Raw genomic sequence first — 19,836 nt, 5'->3', positions numbered from 1 at the left:
CACCACGTACAGGACATGGGGCTGTGGACCAGACAGGAACCCGGCTTAGTGGCTTCTCCAGTGCTTCCTTCATCACACAGAGCACTTTCTTGAGGGGTCTGAACCTACGTACAAGGATCTCATTACTTCTGGAACAGTTTGGGCTGTACTCCCTAGAAGGACGCCGTTACACGAATTTGGAATTTCCTACCTGTAGCTCCTCTTGGTCATGTAAGTTATTCCTATACCATAAGCTGTTTCTGTAGCCATCTGGAGAAGCGAGCACCTGCAAACGATGTGACAGCCTGTCCTAAGAAATACATTTCATAGGTGGTGTGAATGGTAACCACTTTAGGTTGATGGCTACCATAGACCTTCCAGATAACCAGCCTTCAGTGAGATGAATTCAGCATCTCCCTGAGGGTTGCATCCTCTGCCCAGGCAGTTGGTGAAGGCTCTCTTCCTGTCCATAGCAGTTGTCCGTAGCAGTTGTTACTGGCAAGTTGTCTGTTCGTATCAAACCACCCTCTGCATTGCCATTCTGCTCCACACGTCGCTTAAACTGGTCTGAGGTGGGCTGCTGACACCAGAGGTGGTCCAGGCCGTCTTCTTCTTTGCTGTGCAATCCTGCCTTTCCTTTGTACCACAAGCTCTGCCACGTAATGCATCTGAAAATTAACATTACGCAAAAAGCTGATTCCTGGCCATTGGGAGGGGAGAAACACGCCGGTCTTTTGAGAGTGGTGCAGATGTAGATCAAGTGCCTCAGGAAGTTGCTCTGCTGCAGATGTTGTTTGGTAGGTAGCAGGCCATCAGATGCCTGGGCTAGTGGTTGAGGCATACCTCAAGATGAATTTTGGAGATGTCCAGTGGGACTTTTTGTCTGTCTTCATGGCCGCCCTGAAGCTACTTAAATAGCAGCCAAGCAGTTGCTTGTGGTGACCACGTGGCATTTTGTAAGCTGTGAAAGCAAGGGGCACTTAGAATTCCCAGAAGTCAGGAAGAGGATGGTTATTCTGCTCGTGTTCTCAGTTGTCATGAGGGTTTTTGTCCTTTAGGAGGAGAACAGTGTGTTAATGGATGCAAGTGTGTAGGAGTTACATATTTTGATAGCTTTGTGGTAGTAAATAATTATTATGACGGCTGTAGAGATACTGTGCAGTAGGTTATGTCAGAGTGACCACCCTTGTGGGGTCGGGCCAGCACAAAGAGTGTGTGTAGGCTGCAGTTGCCAAGGCAGTCAGCAGCCAGGCTCACACAATCGAATAAAAAAAATTAATTTTTTCCCCCCAAGCATTAGTGCTAATGCAAATTAAATTTCAATGGCAAGACAGTTTTATTCTGGGTTGGCTTGGTTGATTGGATTTGCTGTAGGTTGACTGTGCCTAACTTACTAACTGCCTGCACAAATGATCTTTTCAGCTGCAGCACGTTAAGAGACACCTAATTCAACGTACTCCTCTAAAAGCCAAGGAAACAAGGGAAGGCTTCTAATGGTTTTATTTCTTCTGTCAGATCTTTTAATCTGTTTATCTTATTCAGGCACGTGATTCAAAAAGAAAGAGGGGTTTATATTAAAAAAGAAGGCATAATGGTTATTGCAGCTATATAGTTAGATGTAGAGCTACGTGTAGAATTTCCTGACTTAATAGCAGCAATTGGACTTAAGAATGCTTTTGACTAAAAACAGAACAGTGTTTTTCTTAATTGACCACATTTTTTCGTATAATGTAAGTTACTTTTATTTTTCTATAAAGTATGTCTTAAATGTATTAGTGGCAAATACTGACAGACACTAAGCTTTCTTGTACATCACTGTAATCCACTTCAAGCAGATGATGGTAGCATTTATTTCTGCCATTTTTTGGTCCATTTTTTAAAATTACAACTTTACAAGATGTAAAACTTGTTTTCTGAAATTGAAGACATTAGGACATATATGCTATTTCTGAAACAAATCTGAATAATAATGACCTAGTAACCATAGGGTTCTAGAAACAGGAGGAAGGGAACTCTTCTCTTGCCCCAGAGCTGCTTTACTTCGGCCTATTTCATTCCTGACATGTTTATGTAACTTTCTTTTAAAACTTCCCTTTCCATTTCATGTCTTAATTTTTCAAAATACAGTAGCTGTCCTGAGGTTTCTATGACGAACAGTGTGGAGGGGGGTTATTATGAACCCTGAGCCTCGAGTTCCATGTCTGTCATATGAATGTGTCAGGCTTAATCTTTATTAATTCCTGAGGGAAAAGTGAGGACTAGAACTAATAAGATATTTGTGTGGTATTTGTTTCTTTTGGGATGTGGTTCTGGGAATTCATAACAAACTGAGCAGGGTTGCGCCAGTAAGAAGTTTATTTAAAAATAGCTATTTAAACAGCACAGCAGAATTAGAAAATTCATAAGGAAAAAAAAAAATCTATTGAAGCCTATTAAATGCTCAGGCACCCTCTCGGGCATAAGAATTCCCTGAGCGCAAGTTGCTGGAGGCTGCAAGGGTATTCTGAGGAAGTATCAGGGTGTGTTTCTCCTGTCCTTACACTTTTCCCTGTATATCCAGCGCTAGCTATATTAACTTTTTGCATTACTCGCTGTGGCTCTTGTGGTTTTGCCAAGACTAGGTTAAAGCCCAGAGAAGGGAAAGAACATTGTTATTGCATTAATGTACCATGGTCTGGACAACTGGTTCATTTTTAACACAGACAGTGATATAATGTAATGATATCACTGAACTGAAGGGTAGGAGAGGAGAGAAGCAGTGTGCCAGGAGCCACTTTGACGATGCATTTTGCATGCAATGTGCTGTTAAAGTAGATGCACGATTAGCAGCATACAGAGAAAGAGGAGTCACATTCAAAGAGCAGAGCATCTGAAAGTAGACACTCAGATCAGACAACTGAGAAGGATGTCCAGAAATGATGCCATGTATCAACTAGAAAAAAAAAAAAGGTGCGTCAGGTAGATCTCATTACATCTTGGTTTTTTTTTTTTTCTTTTTTTCTTTTTTCTTTTTTCTTTTATTCCTCTGGGGGAAGTAAGGGTTTTGAGTTTTTTATTTTAATTTTGTAATCAAGTACTGAAGATTTTAGAGTAGGTTTCACTGACTTATCCCCACACCACCATGGTGACATGACTGTCTGCTTACTACCCTGCCAGATGCAAGGTGTTTTGTTCCACTGGGAGTAACAGTATACTCCTAAGATTGCTGCCATCCAAAATACATCAAGAGATTTAGAGAAGTCAGGGTATGTTTTTTCATCTTGCTACAAAGGCTGGTTTCAGTATGCTGGGGCAGGATCTCCTATTCAAAATAGCGCACCTTTGGCAAGGGACAAAGGAAAGAAAACTTGTGGCATCAGAAGGCTCTCAGAAGAACCAGTCTGCAAGGCTGAGATTTGAGAGATCAAAGTCAAGCAGAAGATACTATTTCCAAACAGTTGTTCCAGATTTGCAGGCACCTCAGGTGTCCTGCTATGGTGTCCAGGTTCCCTGGCAAGAATTCAAGGTTTTTCTCAGCCAGTGATAGGAATGACTTCATGTCTTGCACACTGAGTGTGTTAATTTAGCATATAAATATTTCTGTATCTGATGTGGTTTCTGCTGCTTTCTGAGAAGGATCAGAGACTAAAAATACTTCATATCTTGTTGCTACTCTTTTCAGATCCGTATTTTTTGCACTTTTCCTGATGTTGTGCTGTGACCTGGCCTCAAGGCTGAGCCAGTCAGTTGGTGACTGTCTGCTGAGGGCTGTGACCTTCTGTCGGATTGTGATTTTGGAGGATCCTAATTTCCTGCCTAAAGCAGGTGCTGGGCTAAGGTCACTTATATCTACGAATGAACTCTATAGAGTACCTGATGCAAGACAGTCAGCAGAATCTGGTGGCGGGCATAAGCTGTGCTCTGAGGTTTTGGAAAATAGTAGGGCAACTGGAGCTCTCCGGGTGGACTGGGGGCATTTGTGTGCACCCTCTGCACAGAGCTGTTGTCTTCCCCTTGCACGTGCACAGTGGTGCTGCTGGGGAAGCCTTCAGGAGTTTCCCTGACCTTAGTGTAGGTTCCGTTGCCATTATCCTCACCAGTGACATCGCTAGTTGTCCCCTAAATTTGATTGCAGGCCTCCTGGGTGTGGGCATCTATTAAGTAGCTGCTGATCTATGCAAAAGGTTTTCTTTATTTATGCTGGTAGTTTTATTTTCCCATACATTTTCCCATGCTGATAGTTTTATTTTCCCAGCATGTCAGATCGGTGCCTTCTCAGTACGTTTGAGAAAAAAACTAACTAACTGCTAAACTTGTGCATAATTACCCCACTTATAAACTGTTTAAAATTCTTAGAGAGCGTGATATAATTGATGTCTAATAGATTAGTTTTTCTGGTCCACTAAAGCTAAAATAGTCTTAACACCAGCCAGAGGCAGCGGGTGAGTTATTCTTCCAGTCCTCGGGAAGTCTGTGTTGGCAGGAAGCGTCAACAAGAAACTTCAGCAAACCCTGTGCTTCAGAGAGGGGCCATTTCTAAGGTGAGGAGGGGAAAGGTTTTGATCAATGGTCCTTCAGAGTGCTAATTTGGGCTTACAGTAGTATAATTCTGGATAATAGTGTGGGTTCCATCTGATTCCCACCTCGTCCTTGTGCTTGGGAGCGATACATACGTTCCTATATTTTATGGTTTCCTTTTTACATCTGTGTACCCCCTGTGAGGGTACTTTCAACTCATCAATCAAGATGAACATTGCGATACAGCAGTTTGTCTTAAATCTCCCATCTTTTTCAAATGCTTGCAATAAATATTAAAAAGCTAAGGCTGTTCAGAGCTCTGGGGTTTGATTTTTTTTTCCAACCTAACTACAGGCAAGCCTCAGATTTATTTGGAACACATTAGAGATCTCTTTAAAATCTTATCTATAACTGGCATAACTATCTGCTCAGACGAGTTGTGGCGGAAGACCAATCCTTAAGAAGAACTGCAACCATTATACTGTTATTTTTAAGTCAAATCATGGAACAGTCCCCAAACCCTCACCACTTCATTTTATTAGGTCTTTCTCCAAAAAATGCAGAGCTGTTAATGTACTCAGAGGAGTAGAATTTAAGCATTTGGATTTTATTTAAACCTCAGTAGCCATCAGCTCCCTAGTTACTAGGGGTTTGTCTGCTAAGAACAATTTGTCACCTGTCACTGGGCTTTTAAGCGACTGTGATTTCAGCTCCAGAGCTAAGACAGGTAATTAACAAAAGCATGCAGACTTCATGTGAGAAAAGTGCTAATTTTTATTATTATCATTATTCTACTTTTTCAGTTAATTTCACATTCTTATACAATTTCAGTCTATAGTTATGAAGAATAACATATGGACTGATTTTAGCTCATTTGTAAAGGTGTATAGGCTACAAACTGTCCAGAATCTGCAAAGTTATATAAATGCTGATCAAATCTGATTTTTTCATTAATTAATTAATGTTGGTTTCTGGAAAGTTTCTAGAATCCATTTTAACACACATATACCGATCATGTCATGTCCTCGCTGGCTGGCTCTGTCCTTTTTTACTTTTCTTATGTGACCACCTGACTGGGGGCTTTGACTGCCATCTTGAGAGCCCTGAGGAGCCGCTCCATGTGTCTCCAGGGCTCTGGGTAACCTGCCCTCACCAGCTGTGGGTAGACAGGCCTGTTAGAGAGAAGGAGGTAGCCAGGATGGCTTGTATGTTCTGCTCAGGAGGGAGCAGTGGTGGAAGACTACTTGTGCTCTGTTTGGAGGAACTGGTGCGTGGTTTGCTTAAATGCTCTGTGAAAAGGAGTTGGTGGGAAGTTGAGTGGTTGGAGGGAAACTTGATAAAGACTCTGCAAGCAACAGCCACAGATGGGAAATTTGATAGAGGTTGGAGAAGTAGGAGCTGGTGAGTCCTGCCCTGGTCAGTTTGACAGAACCTTCTCAGGAACCTTTTCAGCAAAGAAACCGTCTCATCTTCCTCCATGGTCAAAAGCTTTCTCTCTCTTTGCCCCTTTTCAGCTCTCAGGAGAGATCACCTATCCTTCCACTGCCAGCTTCACGATGGCCCATACTCTACGCTCCTTCCCCAGTAGGGTCCTGATAGACTGACCTCTTCTTTCTCAGAGATTTTGTCTCCCGCAGGAAAAAGCACTGAGGCATGTAGATATCTTCACCCCTGTCTTCCATGGGATGGTTCAGGACAGCCATTCAAAACAGTAGCCATCTAATCCAGGGTCAGGAGAGGCCATCAGCAACCCTTGGACCATGTTCTCTGCCCCCTTTCAGGTCCCCCAAAGAATACAAATCCTTGCAAAGTGTGCAGCTGTGGGCAAAGATCAGACATGTAGTTGAAGAAATGGTCAGCAAATGTGTTTGAACATCACAGAGACCTCTTGGTACCATCATACCATTCACATCCCAGCAGTGCTGAGCCCCTCTTACAGATCTCTTTGCTGATCTTCTGTGGTTAGAAGGTAACACTCTTATTCCACACTTAGTTGATCAGTTCAGAAATGCTCACTTTCCATTGCCTTTTTGAAGGTCCCATCCAATTCTGCAGGCTATGTGCCGGCAGGTGCTGACCAGAGAAGTTCTGTCTAGGGGAAAATTCTTCCAGTTACTGAAAGCAAAGTTGTTATCACCTGCGTGTTGCCCTCAGACAGAGGAAGTGAATGATGAGTCAGATTAAAAAAAATAAAATGCCTCCATTGTTTTATCACTCATCAGGATAAATGGATTTCATATGTGTCATTTTCTCAACTTGTGTTTATATGTGCTAGCCCCAGTTTCTTCTCACATTGCTAAGGATACTCCGGTTTTACTGCTACAGGACAGCAACTGCACGGCAGCATCAGTGAACTGAAAGAACACCTTGGTGTCGCAAGAGAAAGCTACAGAGAAAATGTTCAGTGCCACCATCAAAAGTCCCTGCTATTGCGATACAGCTTAGAGTTCATTATCACTGTGTGGTCAACTTGGATTTGTCAATGTCTCAGACAATTTTCAGTTAACAAATTGCACAAGATACTCTTAACAAGGCTGATGGGTGATTTTCCTGTACTTTGCGTGCTGCTATTGAAAAGGAACTCCGGGAACCAGTTTTGAAACTCACTGTCTCCACTCCGATAGAGACTGTGGGTCAAGCAAATTCTAGACTGAAAATTGATTTGAAAGTTGATGTGTTTGGCTGAACAGAGGTAAGAAAGACCAGCTGAACAATCTGGGAGTCAGACATGAGCATTTATATACTGATCTGAGGGTTTGACTGTTGCAGGGGCAAGTAGAGGCTTTGACAGCGAAGAGGAATGTAAGGACTCACATCCCTGAGCAGCCAGTACCACTGCCAGTGCCAGGATGAATCAGCCAGCGCAGAGCCGACCTTACCCTGCTGTTCTCCACTCTTCCTCACATGGCTGTCCAAGGCTTTTTTATTAGAATAGAAAAGCAATTAAGCCTAACAACAAAGCTCTCTAAACTACATTGTAAGACAAAATAAAGAAGATTTTGAAAACAAATCTGTCCTCTACTCAGTGGGTCCTTACAAGGCAGATGTTAATTCCTCTAGGGTTTCCTTGAGTCCTTCTCGTCTTCTGTCCAGGCTCCTGCCTTGTCTTCTCAACATCAGCTTAACTTCTGACCAAGCTTCCTCCCTAAGTCCTTGGTTTGATGCAAAACCTGCCTTCTCTGATTGCTGTCCAAAACCTTTATTTACTATGGGACCTGTCTCCTGACTCTGTTCTGGCCCTAACCATTTAGGCACCACCCTGGTGCTATGTTTTTCCTGGCTGCTCCTAAGTGCTAACCCATGGCTGGGCCAGCTGGAGCATGGAGTCGTGCACTTTGCAAGCGCCTCATGACTGAGCTGTTCTCTCAGGGAATGCCACCCGTGTGGGTGAGTTTCAGAGGAGGTGGAGTACTCTGAGACAAATTGCTCATGCAGGAAGAAAGGTAGTAGGCTGGAAAGCCGATTCCTTCACATCAGCCTCCACCTTACCTGGCAAGGCTCCAAAGAACATCTGAGCCTCTTCTGACGTGAGCTGGGAGGAAGGTTCAGAAGGAAATCTGGGGAAAGGCTACATGATGGAGAGCTTACTCAATCCTGCAAATCCTGTGCATGCCAAACAAGTTCCTTTCAAGTTTGTGCAAGTTTTGTTACTCCTGTGACAGCAATAAATCAGCTGGAAAAGTACCGTATGTTTGTCTGGCTGCAGCAAGAGGGACCCAGTGCCAGTGTGTAGGCAGCTGAGCCATGCCCTGACCGTCCGGCAGCTTGAGTCTGAAGAACCGAGCCACGGCTCCGCTCTCTGTACATTTAATCACTACCTTATACATTGTATAGTGCATTCTTCTTTTGCTGTCCTCATGCTCTTTTCAGCTAATTAATCACTTTACTGATAGGCTAAGCATAAATGTAAAATTAAGTCATTGGCAACAGCATGTGTCTGTTCACACTGTGTATTTTCAAATGCCACAGTCAGACTTCTGAGCTACACGTTTCTTCCGTAAAATACCATATTTGTCTTCTGTGGGGCTTTGTTCCTCCTTTGATGGACTATAGACTGTCATGTTCTGTTTCCTAATTTAGCATCTAATTGCTTATTAGTTGTACTGTAAAGTTCTTTATGACTTCAGTTATGTGGCTACAGTAATTAGTGTTTATAGTCTCGAGGCCTGCATAGCAGCACTTTAACATTGCATAAGGAGATGAAGCACTCCACAGCAGAGTACAAATTGCTCCCAGTATTTCTAATTTTACATCTTCAAGTTTTGTAGAGCTGTGCTGTGGGAGTGTCTCCAGAAAAGGGGTCGTGGGTAATCCAGTATAGTCATTTTGAGTGGATTTCACAGCAGAGATGCAGAAAAATATTAACAGGAAGCTTCCAAGATCATGTAGCTTTCACTGCATGGAGGAACACTGGGACTTTTCAATAACAAGCACTTGTTTGTTAGTGCCGTGATCAGCTGTCATTTGCAGGACTTGAACAAAAATATTTGGTGTCTGATTTGGCTGCCTTCAGCATTTCTGGGTTCTGGAATACATTTTGGTAAAATGTTGGAGCAACTTATAGAAACATCAAAATTCATGCTAAAAATGAATTCCACTCCGCTAGCGTCTGTTTCCAGATGTTTTCTCTGATTTGCCTGATTATTATCCATTAGGAAGGCTGTTCTTCCACTGAAGTGATTACCCGCAGGTGCCAGCGCTGCAGGAAGTTAACAGGCCCAGGGCCCAGGGCACATGTCTGTTCTGCCACCTTTCACAGGAGATGGAGTTGCTGCTGTGGTGGTGGGCACGGCTGTTCTTCACACCACGGGTTCTGAGCGTTGACCACAGGCCTCTGCCATGCTACCTAACCTGGGCTGTGGCATTTCTCTTGCTAGGCTAAATACCTCTTTGTATTGCCATGAACTCTTTCCAAATGAAACTTGATTGAGTAATTAATATTATGTAGTGGAGTTAAGCTTTTTAAATTTTGGATAGTTTTTTCTGCCAATTATTCCATCAAAGACTGTCTCACTTTGCTGCTACAGAGCTTCTCTGCGAGGCATGACTTTGGTTTATTCAATAATACATGTATTTCTGAGAACAACTTACATAAAAGCTGGCCTATCCAAACTTTGTCTTCATACAAGACTGATTTTTGGCCACTCAGTGGCCATGTCAAATATGAAAGGAGGCACTGAATAAAGTGTCCCTCATTCATTGTTTGGTTAAGAGGGACAGGCAGCCTTGCAGTGACTGCACTTGTGTCTAACCCTCCATTGCTGCCTTTACCCTTTCCACTCTAGGTGCTGTAGCACAGTCTCCTTGCAGCCTCTTGGGGATCTCACCATGGGATTGTACATCGCTGCTTCTGCTGGTGTGGCTTTTGCAGGGTGAGCGATAGCTCTCAGCCCTCAGAGATGGCAACAGCACTGCCTCTTGTACTGGTGGGAGCTGTACCCCACCTGTAAGGAGCTAATGGGACCTGGAGGTCCCTGCTCCTTCCTCCTCCACGTCCTCATCCTCTACCCTGCCTGGGGTTTGTAGCTGTGCTGGCTCCCAGTGGCACAGGGCGGGCGATGCAGCACCCACTGCCAGCAGGTTCTCTGGGGGTACCTGTGACTTCTCTGAAACTGTTTTTACACCACAGACAGGGCAATACGGTGACGAGTCCCTCTGCTCTTGTTAGAGCAAAGCGAATCTGTTGGCTTTAATCTCGGAAGTCATTTTCATAACATCATTTCTGCAGCAGCCGGTTTCCATGGGAACCAAGAAACGACCCACAGCATGTACGGGGAAGAAGGCCACTGACCTGCTTGTCCTTCCCCGGCCCATGCGTCCGGGCTTCCCTTTCTTGGCACACGGACATGCACACACATAGCTCCTCGCCGTGAGGTGGACAAGCCCAGGCCCAGGCTTGTTCTAGTGGCAGCAGCCCGAGTGCAGTGCCTCTCCTCATCTACCTCATCCTGACTTGTCCTGCCTCTCCGGGCAGCTTGTCCTGCAGCCAGGGAGGAGGGCAGGGGGAGGAATGGTCTCGAGATGTCTTCCCCCCGCCCTCCCACCGCTGTGGCGTTCCCAGGCGCCAGCAGTGATGGAAGGGTTTGTGGTTAGCTTTGAATGTACATGTGCCCCTTCCTTTTTAGACCCCTTACCCACTTACGTGACACGTTTTCTTCACTCATTTATTCCACTGCTCCTAGCATACCCCCATAGGTTAACTTGTTAAACAAGTATATTTAGAATAACTGTCCTATATGCATTGCACTTAATTTACAAATATTCTTGGAATTCTTCCTAACTACAACCAGAAATATCTGCTCTGGATAAGTGTCAGCAGCTTGCCTGCTGGCCTCTCCAGGTTAAGGTTATGTTACCTGCTTCTCTCTAAATGCCCTGGGTGCATACACACTGTTGTGCCTTTTCAGACCAGCGTTGAAGAGCGAAGCTGTGTGAGCAGTGTGAGCATCAGTCTGTGCCTGCACTATGTTCTCATTGAATTGTCCTGCCTGGAGAGTGCTCTTTCCAGCCACAGACCATGAAGAGATTGGCAAGAAGAGGTAGCAGAGAGCTGCTCTCTTGTTGGGTGATGGCTGAGGTGTCCCAGCACTGTTACTCCAGCACAAAACGTGTTGGTGCCGAGTGGATGCTTGCTTGGGACCAGCCACGGGATGACTTGTAGTATTTCCATAATCAAGACTTTGATTTGTATCAGGAGACTTAGCTCCTGGTACCAGGCGATATATTTTTTTTTAATTGGATCATGGACTTCCTTGAGCTTTCATCAGCTGAGTTCTTTCTCTGGGTGCTTTTTGGACTTAACTAGCCTTGAGGGTAAGCTCTTCCAGCCAGCAAAGAGCAGCGACCACTTTGGATGGTCTTGGTGGCAGGGCCCCGTCTGCACCCCAGGGCAGAGCAGCCACTCCCACTGTCTCAGCCTGTCTGCCTGTGACTCCTTTGCCTGGCTCCTGGAGCTGAATGTGCCTTAGCATGCCTGTGTTCTCCTGAGCCCAATCCCTGCGCCCATGGGAGCGATGAGTGACTTGAGACTGTCCTTTGGCCCCCTCTGTCCTTTGGCTGAGCTCTCCCTTCCCCACAGCCAGGAGTTTTCCACAGAAAAAGCAGTTTCCACCTTAACTCTTGTTCCAAGCTTCATAAAAGCATGGCGAGCCGAGCAGAACTGCAGCTTTTTGTTTAAATGGGAGTACTGTGTTATGCAAATGTTAGAAAAGCCCTTACTTTCTTCACAAAGTATAAAAGCTGGGATATTTATTTATTTGCTGCTTGTCCAAATGAACCAGGTTATTGACTGAGTGCCTTAAGCATGTCCCTGTACTAAAACCTGCAGTAGAGCCTTACCTATCCTATCCTATCCTATCCCATCCCGTCCCAAGCTTGTCCAGCCTGCTACCCCACCCCATCCCATCCCATCCCATCCACCCCGTCCCACCCCATCCCCTGTGTGGGACTGTTACTGGAGCCAGGCCTGCTGTGGAGTTTGGTGGGACAGAACTTCATTCCCCAGGACAAGCGTGGCATCCCTGCATGCATGCCACGGTGTGGCCTTTTCACTGGAGGAGTGTTTGTGCAGGGAGCTGTGGGGCAGAGGCAGCAGTCTGGGCATCCAAGACTGTCCTTTGTTTAAAACTCTTAACACGCACAGAAGCCATAAGGCTCCTGGAAGGGCAAGGCAGCTTAAAGAAAGCAATTGCAGAGATGAGAGCATCCTCAGAACCTGGGGAACTCCCTGAGGCGTTTCTTTGCCCTCAACTCCAGTGTGCTGGAGGTAAGAGCCAGCCCAAGCAGCCTCCGCTCAGCTGGACACCTCGCCTATCATCAGTTCTTATTCAGTGCTCTTACTAAACTTTCCAGGTCTCTCTGACATAAAAAATAATTGACCTTTACTGTTGCATTTGAGCCAGCTACATTGCCATCAGCTCTTGCTAGTCCTCGCTACTCAGATCATATTTGCTTAATGGCATGTGAATTAATTTGTTGGAAGCTGACACTTCACTGCAGGATTAGTTAGTGACTCTTAACACAGTGCTGGTGCATGAAATTAAAGATGCAGAGCATCTTTTTGGGGGGGAAAAAAAAGAGGGAAATTCCAGTGCTCTTGGAAATCCTCACTTTTAGGATGCTATGACTGTGGTAATGAATGAGCTGAAGTACAGAAGAAAAATAAACTTAATTCTAGCTATTTAAAGGCTCAGCAATTCCTTCTGGGCAAAAAAACAAGCAGTTATTGTGTGCCTGTGCTGGGAGGGCTGGGGGGGAGGCAGCGTTTCCCACAGGCAAATTAGGAATGGGAAAACCAGAACAAAACCCACAAGCCTTAGAAGCCTGAGTAGGGAACACAAGTCATTTTCTGTTCTGCATGATTTGTGTTGTCATTAGGTGGGTTTAATGGGGCTTTATTCTTATTCTGGGAGGAAAGCCCTGGCCTTGCCTCAGCTAACAGTAATGACCGTGTGGACCTGGGGAACGTGAGGGAGCCAGAAGAAACTGCATTTGCCGTGTCACCCAGGTGCACACTGGGAGCAGAGGGTCTCCTCCTGATTCACGTCCTTTATCTCCCTGTGAAGGAAGACTTGTATGGACCATGCCAGCAACCATGCTGGGACCAGACCCAAACCCCATAAGAGGTGCATTTGAACCCCCCATGCTCCTGCCCCACAGTCTCCTGGGGCAGAAGATGAGGCCAGCATCATGGTTGCAGAAAAAGCTTTTCTCATCCAAGATGGCTTGAACGCCTTTGTAACCCTCTTCGCAAGCTCTGGTGAGCCCCAGCAGGAACAGTTCAGCAACACAGTCGTGACTTCTTGAAGCCCAGTATTTGGGTGCCTTGTTTCAGGCCATGTAAAGGGGAAAGGGGAAAAGGGGGTATAAGAAGGATTCCTGAAAAGAAATCCTAAGATTCAAGCAGGAATCAGAGTTACTGGTGGAGTGCAGCTGCTTTCCCAAAGCAAGGCCATGAGCCTCCCTGACAAGTTGTTACATTGAAAAATTTGTTCAAGTTTTTTTATGATCTGATTTAGATCAAACCAAAAGGTATTAGAGAAAGTCAGGAACTGTCCAATAGCCATTTTCAATGCATTATGTCAAGCACTGTGAAAGAAAGCATTTATTTTGGGGGAGTGATACGACTAAGGTGCCTTTAGCCATAAAAAAGCTTTGCCCTATTGAGAAGCTGTTCCAGTAACAAATTTTCAACATAAACCCTGTATGCCTGAAGAAACTGGTTTAGAAAATGAAATTTCATTTGAAACATTTCTAATTTATTCAAGAATAGTTCAGTTAAACTCAGCCACTCACCCACTGACAAACAATGCAATGTGTATTTTGTGTATTGATTGCCTTCCTAGAAATGGATAGGCGCTCTTGGCCAGGCACTCTTAGCCATTGGGTGCTACAGGTGAGTTTATCTGGAACTCACATTATTAGTTTTAACGGATTAGCTCTGTCCAATTAGTCAAGTTTCCTTTCAATAGGTTACGAGTTCCTCAAACACTCTTGCAGCTTTGCTAGTGATTAGGGTCCAGCAGCAGTTGGAAAAGTGAACACACCTCTATCTTGGTTGCTTCTCCAGCAAGTCACATCCTAGCCAGTCTTCCTTAGCAGCACACAGAGATGCCAGGCTAAGCACGCAAAGCATGTCAAAACACATCCCCTTCCCAGCTGCAGGGTGAGAGGGGCAGGGCAGCATCAGCTTTGACAGTCACAGGACAGCACTCCAATTTATTGGTGCCCTGCATGTGCAGAGGAGTATCTATCCTGTTACAACTTGTGCACCCACCTGTGTTTTGCAAAATCCAGAGCCAGCACCACTGGATGCTGGCAGAGTCCATCAAGGACTGCTGCCAGCTCTGTGCCTGCACTTGGGGATGTCTGGGGAACTCGCTGTGCCGGCTGGCTCACCACACAGCTGCCCCACAGCCAGTGCAGCTGCGAGGAGCAGCCAGTTCTGCTGCCCAGAGCAACCACAGCTTCGAGTAGAGGCGCTGCTGCAGCCCCACAGAACTGTGCAGGCAGGTGCGCTGCAACCCAACTGCTGAACTGCCCTGACCGGGAAACAGCTTGGCAGCTTTTTAATTAAACAGCCAGAGGAGTTTCTCCAGGCTGGGTCAGCAGCACTGCTGCTGCAGAAGCGGGCACAGCAAGGGTAGCAGCGGCTTGGGCTGGTGTCGCCATTGGTATTTTATCATGGTCTGGGTACTTCTGCTCTGCTCAAAGGAATCGGCAAGGTGCAGACATTACAGATCCCACATGCCTCGTGGCTGCTTAGTCTCATGCAAATCCAGACTAGAGATCTGGGCTTTCAAGCACACTTGTAGAATATGGCACATAATACCTGCAACATAGCCCAGACACACCTGGGTGTTTGGATACCCCAATAGCTGTAGTTAACACACCACATCTGCAAATATTTTTGTCTATTAAAAACTAGTCACTCTTAATAATGCCTTAGGCAAACCAAACTGTAGCTCCTGCTGCCCATGGCAGAATATAACCTACAGCTTGACTACAGGAAACCCTTGGATAGTTTTACTATCCTTTGAAAGCATCTTTCAAAACCAAAGATCAGCTTGGGTGGCACTGACAAAACAAGCTGTAGGTACCAGGGGAATAACACACACAGACAACTGTCTTTTTTTTATAAAAGTATTTTTAATAAACTGATGGATTTAAGATGCTAGACAACTTGTTGCCATGTACAGGTAACAAAAGTCAAAATTCTTTGAATTTTATACAAATACTATGTAGCACAGTAAACTTGAATACAAGTTTACAAAAATGCATCAGTGAATATTCAGCTTGTAACCAACTTCGACAGTGAAAATTATCATGTATCAATAGTGATCAGAATTGCATTGCAAATTTCAGAAGTAATGCAACTATGTTTTTACCAAGCCACTCTGAAGTTACTGGTGCACACTGACAGTACATTGGATTTTTTGGCTTGCTGAACAGAAAATGGCATTTAAATAAGATGACTTTGAGTTAAACAATATAATACGTATCAAAAGTACTATCTTACAGAAAATTAAACAAGAATGAGAAAGTAAACAGAGCAGAACCCTGAAGCAGTGATATTTTTCTACCCGTTTCGATGGAAAAGACTCCACAGGTGTCCAGCTTTCTCACAGCATTTTGGAGTGTTCTAGTCCTAGCACAGTGTGGTCATTAGTAGACTAAAGTGATCCCTGCTTGGCAGTAATGCTGGTGAAAGGTAACTTGCGCTATTGCTAACAAATTGGAGTAACCACTGGCAGGGTGACTTCTTGGAGGCATCCAGCGGAGGCTGAGTTGACAGCACGAGACTGAAGTTACAGTACCGCTTGCTTTGATATGATACCCAACAGCCTTCAGGGTTCAGGTGTCAGTTTCCTCACAGGATTTACAAATGGATGGTTTTGAAACAAAAAAAATACCAAGCATAAGACAGTATTTTCACCTGTACAGCTACCAAAAAAATTAACATTTTTGTTACAAACTTTCCAGTCTGCTTTATAAAAAATAGTCTCAGTTTTACGTCTAAATAAAAACTGTGCTGTGATCTGTCATGTTCTTGCATTGTACATGCTGTAGTTGTGTGTGTTAATGAAGGTGTAGAGATTTGTGACCTAGCGCTCTGGATATATCAGAAGCCTAAAAAGCTGATTTTGGTACATAGAAGTTAGGTAGCAATGGAAATTCATTCTATTTATTTTTCCTAAAACCTAGGAAAAGCTACAGTACATTGCTAGATCAGTGGCCTCAACCCTGAGCTGAAATAAAGGACCTGCCTTGGCCAGGAGACTTAGTCACATTACTACCACAGCTGCACAGCAGAGACAAAATAACCTGTCTGCAGCCTGTTGTCTTAGCTGTAAGTAGTGCGAGATTCAGTTCTATAATGCTTGAGAGATGACTGGAGACCACCATATTCATTTTCACTACATGAAAAACAGAAAGGAGAACTCAAATCCAGAGATTCAAGTGAAAAAGCACTCAACAGGGAGAGTCAGTATGTCCAGCTTCTGGAGACCAGAGAATGTAGTTAGTGGTAGACTTGTCAGTCGTAAGCATTTCCCACTTAGTAGAAGAGATTACTAAAACACGTACCAAACTACAGTTAAAGAGACTTCTATTATTTTCCAGAAGGAGTTTCACTTGGTTTTCTCCCCCAGAACTGAGCGTCTCTCTCTGTATCTACACTGCATCACAGAGGATGAGCGAAAGACTGTCTGACAAAGGATTCAACCCAAATAAATGCTAGCAGAACTTCCACTGGTTTCAGACATGAGTCGGAGTTAGAAATCGTAAGAATTCTTAAGCGATACAGCCTACTGCACCTTCCTGTAGGGTTCAATGGCACCGACTACCCATGGCTAGGAGCATTCATAACATAAAGCATTCTTGCCTCCTAAGAGGATTTTTTTCCTTTTAAACAGCAGAAACTGTAAAGTCAGTATTTCACTTCATAGAAAAACTAAACCCAGCAACAGACTGAAAATAAAGCTTGTAAGAATCATTTATACTTCTAGTAACGCACACTTCTTTGTGAGATGATTGGTTTACGGATGGTACGGTTTTTGTTAGTTTAAGGCAGCAAGTCTTTCAAAAAACACAAGCTCACCTCCCTCGTGTTTGTGCTACTGTATCCTTATGTGCACAAGAGAACCTCACTAATTTACACTAATGACTGGAAGAACCATTAATTCTCTTGGTAAGTGAACAAGAATAAGGCATTCCATTATATATTCTGATCACTAATTATAATTTAGCTCTAATTATAATCTACCAGCAAACATACTTCTGTGTTTTAGAAAATAATATCTCTTACCTTCAGATATAATTATGTGTACAGATTAGTGGGTTCTGCTGTGTAAACACACAGATGCATAAGCAATTTCAGGTTTTTCTTCATTACATCTGACAAGAAAGTTAATGCCACAGAGACTGTGGGAAAATAAATTAGGATTTCTCTCATAATTTGTGCGGATATGCACAACTGGGCAGTAATTTATAGTTCAAAAAAAAGGACACAAATGTTTACAAATTCAAATGAAGAAAAATCAGCAGCAGAAAGCAAGGCCATTCCCCAACCATAAATGGCTTGTATTATACTATTCCAAACTATATGAAACAAACAAACAAAAAAGAATACAAGTACTGACTTTTATATACAAGTTTAAAATCAAGTCAAGCAAACAGTGAAAAATTTGTTGATGGTTTTAACAGATGATATTGACATATCTAAATCCTGGTTGAAGTAGACTGCAAATACAGACAGAAGATAGGATGCAAACTACATGGCTGAGTTAAAAAAAAAAAAGGGATCAACGTGCATTGTAATGAGATAGAAATTTCCCTTCATATGTGCAAAAATCCATGGTTGCTTTAATGTAGAGGTCATACTTCTAATAACAGATCTTAGACAAAACCAGTCTCCCTACATTCTGGAATCTACCTGTTTACATCAGCCACTTTAAGTGCACAGTACCCTGTTCACATCTATAGTATTCAGCAGTTTGTGGCATTTCTCAGAAATTTAACATTCACCTGCCTTAAATCTTGAAAACAAAGGGGAAAGTTCATCCAGGGCATCATACCACCGCTTTTGAGTTATACCAGCAGTTAAATCAAACTCAAATTCTCTCTTCTTGCATGGTGGCAGGAGTCCTTATAGGACCTGTAAACAGCAGTACACAATACTGTAAACAAATAATTTAAGTTCTGCTTTATACAAGATGTTAAGTTAACCCAGGTCTACCGAACAGGTGAAAATGAAAAGGGTGGCTTCACACAAAGCCCTTCCCTTTTCTCCCAGCAATTCTTTTCACTACATAAATCATCCTGAGCTGAAATAGGGGTTGATGAGAGCCTTTTTTGCATATAAAAACAATGTTTTAGAGTCAGCTCTCATGTTCTGTCAGGAAATCAATTGCTGGAGAGATTAAACTGAAGTATTTCAAACCATTTGTTACTTTGGAGGAGGACTTATAATTTGGTGTGGCGTCCAGTCCTAGACCCAGATGCTGAGCTTGCCAAGGAAGCTGATGCTGCTGCATCCTCAGCTTCCTCCAGCTCTTCGTGTAGCTCCTGGCTAACGCTAGACTGGAGGGCTGCAGGAGTCAGCCACTCCTTCGGCAGACAGCTCTGGAGAAACGGTATACAAGAGCTGAAGTAGGCAAGGCGATTCACCCATCGTGGAATCTCTTTTCCACATAAAATCTAGGGGGGAAGGGAAAAGAAAGGATTAGTTTGTCTTCTGGATTCAGCAGTAACAAAACTACAGTGCTGTAAATAAAAAGCAAAGGCTGCAGCAGCCTTATGATTTATGTATCACAAACACCAGTCAAGAAATACTCATTAGCTGCACTAAGACAGCTTTCTCCATCAGTAAAAGCAGCATCTCAGGTCACACAAGACTTGTTTTCCACTGTGCGAGTTTGACATATGGTTCCATGCTTTTTTTAGAAGTGCCGAAAAGCCTAACCACCTCACTCTTTTTGAATAACTTCTACAAAAGGCACAGAAATGAGTTGAGGTATGCTTTCTATTCACTGCTAATTCCTCAGAAACAGAAATTGTAGGAGAAATCTCGCTGTTACAAAAGAGCACTCTGAAATCAAGTGGTCAAAAAGAGTGTCAATGCTACAGTTACGTGGAGTTATGCATACAGCTGAGACTCTTCACTGTGATGGCCAAGCACACACACTTAGGTTCACTGGAATAAGAGAAGCTATAGAATGCAAAGCTGGTTTCAACTCCTCCAAAGTATATAAAGCTGCATTAAATACTTGGTTTTACCATACATCAATCATTAAATGGTTTTGTTGTCACTATTCAAGGAGTGAGCTATTTTACTCAGCTACCTCCATATTCACTTTTGGTATTACTCCAGTGCAAATCTGGAGAAAATCATAGCTAATAGGAACATTGCTGTAATAGAGGAGCATTTAACTTGTAATTATATCCCTGGTTTTATAGTCAATTTGAACACTAAATAGGACAAGACGTAAAACAGAAACAACATGACCATGTGGTTGAAGAGTATGGCAAAAACCTAGCCATATAGTCCAGGTTTCATGCCAACCGCATCTTTGTCAGTGTCTCACCCTACTTACTTGTACCAGCATTGCACATGACTCATCATCTCAATAAAATTTTCCAGTACCACTGGGAGATCAAACAGTCTACACAAAACACAGGCTATACAATAAGTGTGCCAATAACTATTAAAAAATAAAAAAAGAAAAATTAAATTTTATGGAAGTTCACCATAGAAAAAATAGCAATCCCTTTTTTGGAGTGCTCCAGTGAAACATTAGAATAAATTCTGACAAGCACAGATTGACAACTACCGATAAAAATCACAACTGCCTTTCCCCTCTT

At 43.5% G+C, this 19,836-nt stretch overlaps 1 protein-coding gene across 1 annotated transcript in view; it reads right to left on the bottom strand.

The window, feature by feature from the left end:
* Nucleotides 1-15,101: 15,101 nt before the first annotated feature.
* DESI2 (desumoylating isopeptidase 2) overlaps nt 15,102-19,836 on the bottom strand; it is an 8,279-nt gene continuing 3,544 nt past the window's right edge. Inside the window, exon 4 of the mRNA XM_010075017.1 lies at nt 15,102-18,672. Within this exon, the coding sequence (XP_010073319.1) occupies nt 18,439-18,672 (234 nt within the window). The 3' untranslated portion in view covers nt 15,102-18,438. The remainder of the gene's footprint in view (nt 18,673-19,836) is intronic.

This window comes from Pterocles gutturalis, unplaced genomic scaffold (assembly GCF_000699245.1).
Source record: "Pterocles gutturalis isolate BGI_N339 unplaced genomic scaffold, ASM69924v1 scaffold4042, whole genome shotgun sequence".
NCBI classification, from domain to species: Eukaryota; Metazoa; Chordata; class Aves; order Pterocliformes; family Pteroclidae; genus Pterocles; species Pterocles gutturalis.
The sequence above is the reverse complement of the archived record's forward strand: the minus strand, read 5'-3'. Positions and strand labels throughout refer to the sequence as shown.